Source organism: Saccoglossus kowalevskii, chromosome 13, assembly GCF_978046115.1.
Source record: "Saccoglossus kowalevskii chromosome 13, keSacKowa6.1, whole genome shotgun sequence".
NCBI lineage: Eukaryota > Metazoa > Hemichordata > Enteropneusta > Harrimaniidae > Saccoglossus > Saccoglossus kowalevskii.
In genome coordinates, this window is record NC_140653.1 from 24,646,647 (window position 1) to 24,658,306 (window position 11,660).

At 36.9% G+C, this 11,660-nt stretch overlaps 2 protein-coding genes across 2 annotated transcripts; one reads left to right on the forward strand and one right to left on the reverse strand.

The window, feature by feature from the left end:
- Positions 1-670: 670 nt before the first annotated feature.
- UQCR11 (ubiquinol-cytochrome c reductase, complex III subunit XI) lies at positions 671-4,031 on the reverse strand. The gene is given in 3 exon segments (NM_001190808.1): positions 671-973; positions 1,507-1,670; positions 3,942-4,031. Coding segments are annotated over 2 exon segments (183 nt in total). The 5' UTR covers positions 3,992-4,031; the 3' UTR covers positions 671-973; positions 1,507-1,537.
- Positions 4,032-8,613: 4,582 nt separating this feature from the next.
- On the forward strand, positions 8,614-11,370 carry LOC146735096 (neogenin-like). Its single transcript, XM_085507366.1, has 4 exons — positions 8,614-8,626; positions 9,484-9,774; positions 10,157-10,624; positions 11,021-11,370. Exons 1-4 carry the CDS (start codon positions 8,614-8,616, stop codon positions 11,185-11,187), a joined length of 939 nt encoding a protein of 312 aa, XP_085363492.1. The 3' UTR covers positions 11,188-11,370.
- The last annotated feature ends 290 nt before the right edge of the window (positions 11,371-11,660 follow it).

An 11,660-nucleotide genomic window follows, 5' to 3' on the forward strand; every position in this document is an offset into this window, starting at 1 on the left:
TGCAGACCAGAGTCATTACCCTTGTACAAGTTATAAATTACCAATTGTGCTGGTACATGTATTCTAATAGTTGATTGGCCAACCAAACATACAATGTACATATCAACCAATAGAAATGTAGCTTTCATACATAGTACCAGAGTTGTCTTGAATTGACTCAAGAGGTAATTCTAAATAGATGTATTCTGGATATCAATGCTTCATTTTGAATTATTGGCAGTACAACTACACAGTTTGCTCTAAATATTGTACATACACCAACTTTAATCACACAGTCATTGTTAGTTTTTTGTTGTACCTCCACCCAAACCCTGGAAAAATGACACTGGGTGCACTCAATTGCATTGCAATCTATGTGAATGATTAATCCTCAATTGAACCCGGGTTATGATTAACTTGACAAATATAACTTGCCACACTCGTCTCCAACAAGAGTTCCTGCTTGTGAGTGGTAGACGTTGATGGCACATTTTAGGGGCACATACAATTGAGTGTACCCACTATTAAAAATTTCCTGTTCTGACTTTCCAGTCAGCCAACTTTGAACTTCAGGTGTAGACTCGCTCAATGTTTTACTACCGGTATATGAAATGCATATGATTTTGCTGGCATTGGCTTGCAAAAGTAATCAGCCATATTATAAAGCAGGATTCCAACTTGAAAACTTTAATTGTGTTTATTCTTTATTTGATACAAATGTGTGTCAGCATTTTCCCATGATGCAATGCACAAAAGTACAAATCTTACTTATTTGCATTAGAGATACAGAGAACCAAAAGAATACAGTTACAAAGATTTTTTATTTCAACAAAATGTATTAAACATTTTTAAAAACATTTCAAAACAAACGAACAGACTATATTAATAATATTTGTAGAATCGGGATGTCCTGGGGTGATGGAGATTCTTAACAGAATAAGCAGTATGCAATGGAGCAGACATCAAGATACTGGAAACATACAATATTCATTATCTGTGGATGAAGAAGAGAAAATTACAAAAGTAATTACATGAGGCTTCTGAAAATAACAATACACCTCATTTGTCTGAGAATTTCTACCAGGGTATAAAAGCCGTATTTTCGGTTCTACAGGGTCCCAAACTGGATTATGGTCTCTGTGGCAAAATGCACTCTATGTCAACACTGGCACTTGCAAATGCAGATAAAAAAAAAAAAAAATCAGGAGAAACAACAGTGACATTTAATGTCAGGAACTGTTGTCTGGAATAACAAAAATTTAAACATATACGCAAGATACATGTAGATACATAGAGACTTTGACTGTTGTGCAAAAATTTGATTTCAAATTTGAGACGTTTTAACTATGTAAATTCTTGGTGATTGTGAGGTATCAACACAAAATGACACATGTGCAGCCTGACGACCACCAGTATTTTACTAATAGCAAATATGGGTATTTAAACACATGACATGCAACAGGCATATAACACTTTTCTATATCTACAAATGTTGCATGTCTCGTGTACATCTATAATCTCACCTACCCTACAGACAATTTTAGAAGAATATTCACGATTACGATTCTTCTCCTTCCTCTTTGATGTATTTATCTTTTACGTATGGTACATATCCCATTACCGCTTGCCAATCACAGAGCCATACCAGACTGATAGCACCTGCTCCGAACCATGTCAAACCAACAGCTTTCCTAATAAAACAAAATTATTTACAAGTACATTGTAGTGCCAGGGATTATATTTACCCAATGTTCTGCTTCCCTGACCCACGATATTAAAGAGGAACTCTTATCTGAACATTAAGATTTATATATATAAAATAAGATAACATTTTTCACTTTCTTATGGTAACTCACTATACAAAAATGCTAATATAATTCCGGTTTATTGGATTTACATTTAAAAATTCCCAAAGCTGATAAAAAATATATATATGGCAATAACAATACTTCAGCATTGAAATGCAAAACAAAATGAAAAATCTTTGTAAATGACAATTTTTTAGTTTTTTATATTCTGAAGTCATTGAGACTATAATAACACTGACCATAATGGTTTCACTATACTTTCATTAAACTGTGTTCTTGGAAATACCGTAGTACACAACTATGCAGTACTCAATGATACATTCACAAGAAAGCAGGTAAATTATGTAGTCAACTATTTCTTATTATAGGAACCATGCCAGCCGTGGTTTTGCATCATTCTGCGCTTCATCTGTCAGATTACATTACAGCGTTAGTGTACAGGCCGAGTCGATGCTGCTGTATATATTGACAGGCAAAGCCCAGGACCTTACCGAACCCATGTATATATATTTGTGTGTATCACTATTCACAACAACGTACATTTTAACAGTATGGTTTTTGGGGCCAGGGACTATATTAGTTCTGCTAGAACTACCTCTCTCCCTCCAGAGAAAATATATATATTTAATATTAGTTCAGATAAAGTTCCTCTACAATTGTTTTTTTTCTGGTGAAATAAATCTATTCTATTCTTAAAGAAATCACAGCTAGACCCAGTGTCCGCCGAACTCTGTCAGATTTTTACTCGTTCTGTGGTAGAACTCGGCCAGCGATTGAAGTCTGCCAGTTTATGTGGGTGTTAATGGTTTGCCAGTGTTGTTGATTTTGGCCATATCATGGTAAAAAGTAAAATAATGAACGATATTGTTGATTTCAGTGATGCAGTAGTGCTGTGTCATCATATCACAGTAAAAAATAAAGTACAGTTCGATACATGGGCGTCTTTGGGGGACCAGCATTATTAGTGTTGTTTTTACATAGCAGAGCCAGATGGTCGCCAATGCAATGTCTGTGTTCTTTTGTAAACTTGTGTCACTGAAATCAACAGTCACAGGAATTATTGAAATCAACATGTCAGAGAACTGTAGTGTTGCTGGGCATGTTGTGTGGCATATTGTTTCTTTTTTTTTGTAAACTTGTGTCACTGACCACTTCACCCTTTGGCAATTACAACTGGCCGAGTTTGACTATTTTTAGCTGACCGAGTTAGAATCTGGCCGAGTTTGATAAGACAAAAATGAAGGCAATTATTTTAGGACATATAAACAATTTAAAATAAACTATGAATTTGAAAATTATCTAAATGAAATAAAAAACTTTAGCTTACGTAGAATGTTATCAAAATTCAGGCTTAGTGATCACATTTTGGAAATTGAACTGGGGAGATGGAGAAAACCAAAACTACCAGCAGCAGAAAGAGTCTGTAAAAAATGTGATCAAGGCGATATTGAAGATGAGAAACTTTTTTTTTGAGCTGCTCATATTTTGAAAATGAAAGAAAAATCTTACTGAAAAACTGCAAAATTACCTCCAGTGAAGAGAACAAAGACGTAATATGTTCTTAAAAATTATGAAAAATAACATTGCTCTTTCACTATATCCAAAAAAATACCATATACAAAGCACCGCCTGTGTAAACCCCTGGGTAGGGAGAACCATTACTTTGATTTACTTTGATTTATTTACTGTATTTTTATTACTTTCCGATTTATTTGTAGTTATTAGACCTTTTACATTTGTAGTTATTTTTAGTTGTATTACTTATATTTTATTTTACACTTACTGTATCCACAGCAGATTACAGTTGCGTAATAAACTACTATTATTATTGTAAGTATTCCTAGACCGCACAAGCGTTTATTACGTTTCTTTGATAATAAAAAGGACCTACGGTAAGGAGCGGTGTATTTAGTCTGGCGACTGACTAAAAGCCTATTTTAGGGCCTTTATTTAATCAAAGAAACGTACCGAGCGCCTGTGCTAGAACAGTGCGTTGTAGCATGGAGCTGGATCCCTTTCTCGTTCTATCATCCATGGTGTACTAGCAAGCCGAGTGCAGTTTAAATTCAGTCTGTATTTTTTTTCTCCGAATCTTTTTTTAAAGACACAGTAGTAAGAATAGTACGTCACTCAAATCATCACTCTGTTACTCACCAGCTGTTTGCAAGTTCAAGATATCTCGGCTTGATCAATCTTCCCAACATTTTGTTAGATCGTGCAACTCAGCAGCCGGCAAAATGGCGAATGTTTCCACAAGGTCAAAAATTAGGTCAACTAACTCCTGTCGTAGAGGGCGAAAAACATAATTACCTACAATGCAATGTTTTGTAGGGAAGATCGACCCAAAACCACATTACCACGACCATTGATACAAGAATTCCCTGTCACTAAAAAACATTTGGTGTAATTGAATACATACATATACGAATGTCTAAATATTGGTTTAAACCATAGATCTTAACAATATTTTCAAGGTCTATGTTTGAACCAAATAATTACGTACTAGTGGAGGGAAATCATGACGTGATATTTACGCTATATATTGGAAAGTTTCGGGCAATATAATTGTTGTTGCGAATAAGCGTGGCTTGAGTTGTAGTCCATTTTACGGTATATAATCACGAAAATCCCCAAACGCCCACTGGCAAATTCAAGAAAGCCATTGTGCAAATATAAATGTGTTAGAGTGTGCACAAACCATAACACATTGTGACCATATTTAGTCTTAGGTAGCTAAACAATACTCTCGACACAACATACCCATTCCCATCATTTTTATAAATATTCATAAATGTTGTCGAATGCAAGCATACAATCAACGAGCACGGGGCAATGAGATCATTTAAAATGTCACAAATTCATTCCATCGACCAATAAATTTTTTATTTTAATTGTAAAATTTATGAACGATCCATGAAAATGACGGGAAATGCTTTGCCGTGTCGACAGTATATACATTTTTCATACTAATCCATGTAACCCAACAAACAAACACAAAACACATATTTATCGCTAATATCCTAAAACACGCCTTAATATTATAGTATTGATGAATATATTTCCATTCTATTCTAATATAATAATTACCCATCTGTAAAAACATTTGTCAACAGAGGGCGCTGTAACAACGTTCCATGTTGGTGGGTGAACAATCCAACGCTTGGCGAATTCTGCTTCACAGGTACCAACTTATTGATTTGGTCACTGGTTGATTGATTCATGCATTTCTATTTGTCATGCGAGCACGTGTCAAACATATATATGCACCAATGAACTGGTGACCTATGAACAAAAGTAATATTTTGCAGAAGGCATCAACTATCATATAATTATATGTGACAGCTAATTCCTAAAAATAACACACCAAGTAACTAGAATCCCATCAGCATTTTATAATGTCAAAGGGTCAAGGTTTGGTTGAATCTCTTCTGTGATAGCACGGGACTGGCTTTAGATCCCACCATGACGTGCTGGTAAAACTTGAAGTCACATGTGAACCAATATCAATTGAGAAAAAAACAAGTAAACACACAGGATAAAAGGACACAAATACAGACCTGTGAGCAAAATTTTCGTTTTGCCTTGAGGGCGCTACATGCGCCTGTTGACATATCCCATGGTCTGTATAATAGTCGTGAGGTCACTATGGAAACATGATGAAGTGAACAAACTTCTCGCGGCTAAACTTGCCTTTGAAAAAGAACAATGAAACCTTCTCTCACCGTTATACTCTCTGGTAAACACGTTTCCTATAAAACGTACATTAAAACCAGTGCAGAAAACGAAAAAAAATTATCGTCACAAACTCTAACGCAGTATACTAACTGTACCGTTGTATTCATTACGCGTATTTAACCGAGCTGCTATACTCTCAGTAGAAAGTTTCTGCGCATGCTCTATCCATCTCTCGCAGCAACTGATTATCACTATATACCACAGTTGAGTGATATTGGTTATCCGTCCGAGTCCACGAAAAAGTCAGTCTCGAAATCAGTCACGTGCTCACGGTTGAATGGCCTCGACAAATTGGTAGGATTGTTTAGCGCGAAATGAACAAGATATTATGTATGTTAATCAATGTAGAAGCCCGGGATTTACATACTGATGCTTCGACCATCAGTATCGCCTTGGGACATTGGCTATACTGTCTCCTGGGCTTTAACCAACCCTGATCGTCAAACAGTGATCGTTCTCATTGAATAACGACAGGACGACTGCGACAATGCGACAAGGCATGATGTATCGTCGGGTGTATCAGGAGTTAGCGGTCTTCATATGGTGTTTACATGCTTGGAAACTCTGCGGTAAAGTATGAAGTAGTAGTTATATCGTCCCACAAACAATTGTTCAGTTTCTAAGTAACTTTCGCGAACTGCCTAATAAGCTATCAACTTTCTCTATTGGAATGCGATATAATTATGTTTCTAAACAAATATGATTTGATTCGCATGTGAATCTCTGTGGGTTAATGCATGTTGTTCACCGCCAAGAAGTTAACGTTATCATAAAATAACTTCCCCAAATCTGAAATTGCCATCGACTATGGCTATATAGCTATGTTCATAATATGTACCCAAGTGAATAGAACACGCATGCAGTATACTTCCATATTAAGATAATAATAGTCCATTTTATTGTAATGTTTATTCAGTTCATCGGCAGGATTCGGACAATAAATTGAAATATTTGCTACACAAAATAACAGAAAAAAAAAAAAAAAACATGTTTTAAACAACGTTGACATTTCTGCCTTAATTTTCGATGTACATTCACAATAATGCATTTATACCAAGATAGGAGATGACAAAATGATTACAGAATCAATCTGTACTAATTATTTGAAAGTCGTCTCCCATCACCAATGTAGTAACTTCTTTCTATGACCGTCGAGCTGGTTTATTTTTAGTGAGAAAAGGTAGAATTAACTCGATCTGTCAATATTATTGTTGGCACCATTGGCACCATGTACTAACACTTATTAAATTGAGCAGTATGTCCTTAAACTGCACCATTATCAACATTTTTTGATTGCGCTGTGTATATATTTAATTTGTTCATAAACCCTAGGGTCAATGAATTGTTGTGGCAAATAATAAAAAAAAGTAAATATTGCATCCTGACGAATTTAATCAAACTCCAGTTAATTCCCTCCAGTGTGACCCACTCCTACGCTCTGTCTGCACCGGGCCTGAATAATCCAAAACATCGGGACTATTCACGTGATACCTAAACGGTCGTTCATTTCCCCTGTAATTCAACGCGGTAGCTAGGTGGTCGCTCATTTCCCTGTAAGTCAATTTTATGACACGTGTTTTTAACGTTAAACACAACTGTAATGATTTATTCAGCGTAAACGGATGCAATTTCAATAATAAACTCGCCACCGCATAGACTGAAGTTGTTCGCATATGATCGAGCACGCCGGTAGAGAGAGATCACATAACTGATATCTAAACCACCAATTGAGACTTATCTAAACACTTTAATCGAATTGTAGTGATGACAATAAGCTTCTTGATCCGTCGCGTACTTCTCATTGTCAGATTCGTGTAATGCGTTATTCGCACTTCAATTACGGCGCAGACGTGATTCAGCGTAAGCAAATCGACAAAGCCTGTGCTGTCAAGTGTTACGCATACTACCGAGTCACCAGCAAAATTAGTCAGGTTATATTGACATCCCGTGTCGACATACTAGAAGCATACACCCCCATTCGAAATATTTCAATTTAATTTTCTCTACCGTAAGCTTCTGTTAGTCGTGTCGATTTCTCACCAGATCTTTGTTAGTTTTACCAGAGTCAATATTTGGCGTTCGACTCTGTACAATTGGGAACGGACAATCATGCTTTAACCACATAGATTGGACGTGTTCTGTAAAATAATTTGGACACGCAGTATTTGATTTAAAAGAGTCAAACAACCACCCGGGTCGTGTTTGCTCACATATACAAAAAAATAAAACGTAATGTCTATGAATAAAAACACTGAACGTCGATGGGATGTGCAGTTATTAAAATGTTTTAGGTAAAACTTGCTGTTAATAGTAATAGTTAGATTTATTATACCTGCCACCATTCTGTAATTTCTACTAGGTATGGCCTTTATAGTTCGAAATTACACTTACTTGACTGTTATTTATCGAATACAATTACAAATTTAGCAAATACATAGTATAGTATTCACAAATGAAATAGCTACGAGGATGCGCATGCGCTTTCAATTGATAGTACGTAAAAGTTTATTATATAGGGCAGTTGGGGGGCTTTAAAAACTACGAAGTGCGCAAATGACGTAGCAGGACTGGCATCGCGTTAATAAGTATGTCTGTTCTTCTTTTATCTGGTATCCATTACCTTCATGCATGGACCATGCTTAGTGCATATACCTCTAAAAACACTATTTTTTAGGGTATATGGTTAATCACAGCCCCCCCCCCTCAGTGTTGAGGGACTGTGGGTTAATGTGTGGAATTAACACGTAGATATTCGATAACACTTCGGTAAGCAACCTTGAAAACAACTGCGTAATTTGGGGGTAAATATTGCAAATGAATAAACACGTTAATGGATGTGAATCACTTAGCTGAAATATTTAAGAGTTTACACTTAAAATTCTTGCAGAAAGGAAATTGGAAAAATCACAATTCCAACGAAAGGAAACATTTTCTTTCGTGTTCCCAAATAAAACAGTATTTGTCTTTTGAAAATAATAGAGGGTTTTTTCCGAGCAAATAATGCGGCGGCTGCACCTGTAGACTCCTGCAATGATACCGATGTATATTTGAAACGAACATAGTCATCGTTGATTTCATGATGTTGGTCACCATGGCAATCCCAGGTACATTGAACATTTATTCACGTGATCACTTGCACTCGTAGCTGTTGCAGAAACGTCCGATTTCGTACACACTAATAAGAAAAAAAAATAAAAACACTAATATTGCAGGTTCCCGTTAAGTCTGAGTTCCCGTCTAAATCGACTTCGATATCCATGATTGATTCAACCGGAAGAATAAGTACGGGGAAATTAATAATTTTTGAAGCCGTTTTATTACTCAGGTATACGGCCAACCCCTGAGAACAGTAAGATATATTTTCCATGGAAAATGTATTGTTGACGCACTCACATGTGGTAGTTCTATAACTGGCGCCGGCAACTCGAGCACTAAAATACGTACTTGCACGCTTGGTCCTGGTACTTAATCCTATACAGTGATGAACATATCACGACTGCGGCGGGAAATGATACTAGAATTTATCCGTCTATTTATTTTAACAAAGTCACGATTCTTCGTTTTGAAACAGCACATCTAACGCACATTAATATATATATTCATAAACTCCGTCACGGTCTACGAACAATTTATAAATTTATAAAGTGTTATCGGTGGTGGCGCTACACACGATGCTTGACAAAACACCATATTACTGGGGCTTACGCTATTTATTGCTCCACCCGGAAAATGGCTTATACATCTGAAAGTGTACTTAGAGTGAAAACGTAATTATATATCAAAATTTCCAATCCCACCAACACTTTAGACCAATTACATGTAAAACCGGCGATATCTAATGAATACTCTTCCCGTCTAGAGTTGTCGCCGCGGAAATACTTACCTTTCGACTGTAAAGTTAACACAATAATGATGAGATTATAATAACACACTGAACAGGTGCTGCGCTGGTCTATTACAGGAGCCTCATTGGTCCCAGCCAATGTTCAAGCAGAAGCACTTTCTTCAACTTCAATCCGGGTAACGTGGGACTCAATAACAGACCCGGATGTGGTCGGGTACCAAGTTTTCTATGGCCAAGCAGGCACGAGTAATATGAATACAAAGTACGTATCGGGCGCTGATGCTGATGAGAAAACCATTAACGGTGTCCAAGAGTACACAGACTACGTGATTTCGGTCAGATCAAAGGACACCAGTGGTAGTCTGTCTTCCAGTAGTGACTTTGCTCTGGTTACAACACTTGAAGACGGTTGGTATAAATTAGATTTATTGTAATTACAGTGTTCCCGTATGCGTTAAAGCGCGGTGGTCGTCGCGCAGCGCGTGTTCGAATTTCATGTAAATAATGTATTTTACACGCGTTGTATACGTCGCTATGAGTCCCATATTGAACAGGACGCGGCACGACGACTGCCGCCTTTTAATCATGGTATCTATACTCGTTTGATGAGACGTTGACATCAGTTGGCGTCATGCGGACCACAATTCCGTCTATCTGCATTAAAAGTATTGACCGCGGACGACATAATATACACCCCCGAACGCGTTTTAGTATCAGCCAACTGCAACCCTCTATCGAGTGAGTGTGATTTTGATAATAAAAGTAAACATGTGTTTTCTCTCTCAAAAAGTGCCCAGTGCCGCGCCGCAAAATGTACAAGTTAGCGGTGTGACTGAGTCAGTTATTATATTGACGTGGGAAGTCGTGCCAGAAGAAGACAGAAATGGAGAGATTCTCGGTTATAAGGTCAAATACAAAGTAGACGGCGCTGCTGACGCCGAAGAAGATATAACACAGCGAGTGGATGGCGAAGACACTCTTGAATACCCAGTGATGGATCTCCTCGCCGGCACGTCGTATCAGTTCCATGTTTTAGCCTTCACAACCGCCGGGGACGGTCCAGGAAGTGACATGATAACGGAAACAACCTTAGAAGTTACAACAGTACATGAGTATTCCACGACTGTACTTGTCACCATAGCGACCAAAATGACCTCATCGCTTAAGGATACGAGTTCACATACAAATAAGCACTTTTCTACTACGAATGAACACTCTCCTACGATTAAACATACTGCTACGAGTTCGACATATTTCGGTAAGGAGTTTATGAATTCAACATTTAGTCGCACAAAATATCGAAAATTACATCGATGGTTTTCTGCAGACTGAACTAAAATAGCAATATTTGGCGATGAAAATGTACAGATTAAAGCAATTGGACGAAAGGATTGGAAGTTCTTTCTCCGTCTCGGGCCTAGCCACAGCGGTAATAGAGATGTACACATGAAAACAACAATAGCATAACAAGTTCATAACAATTTCTTCATACATTCCCATGTGTTCCTGAAACTCTTAGGAAACTTTGCTTTGGGAAATGTTTCGACAATGAAAACAACAATGAATCTATTAACCTATCTTCATCGTTGTACGTGTCTTGATGATGATTAATTAGAAAAAAATATATTTACATAACTACTGTATATATTTGCAGATTCAACGGAAGAGAACGAAGACCTGTTTTACACCAGCAAGGAGATAGCTATAATTGTGACGTCAGTAACTGTCAGTGCTGTGGTTCTGTTTTCAGCTGTAGCGTTTGTAGTGTACAAGTGTCATCTTGTGAACACTGTTAAAGTTGCACCGTCGCCGTTGCCATGACGACACGGAAACTATGAGAAGTGAACATATACGCAGAGGAACGCCTAAACGCCATTTACACACCCACTCGAGAAGTGATTATTTTTCTGAACGAAAAGTTTGAACCCGAATGGAATGAAGACATTTTAATGCACTATATATATTCTCTATATTATATTTGTAAAAACAAAATTCGATGTAATCTTTCTATTAGTAATTTACTGATGAAAAGCATTTCTCAAATATTGCCGAATCAAGTTACTCTGTTCCATAAAACGTCATGCCCGAATTCGATAATCCTTTTGAATTTTAAAAATATTCTTACAGAATTCTTCTATTTTGTTATGATAAAATTAAAAAAATAATCAATAACAGTTTGCTTTGGAAATCCAAACAGTATGTCAGAGGTAATAACTTATAACAATTCCAAAAGTGTATTAGCCCTCTGCTCGTGTAGACTCGGATGTAGGTAAATTTGTACATTTTGTCAAATA

Coding starts and splice junctions, on each gene's coding strand:
- LOC146735096 (XM_085507366.1), top strand. Junction 9,775..10,156: donor GGTTACAACACTTGAAGACG/GTTGGTATAAAT, acceptor TCTCTCAAAAAG/TGCCCAGTGCCGCGCCGCAA. Junction 10,625..11,020: donor TACGAGTTCGACATATTTCG/GTAAGGAGTTTA, acceptor ATATATTTGCAG/ATTCAACGGAAGAGAACGAA.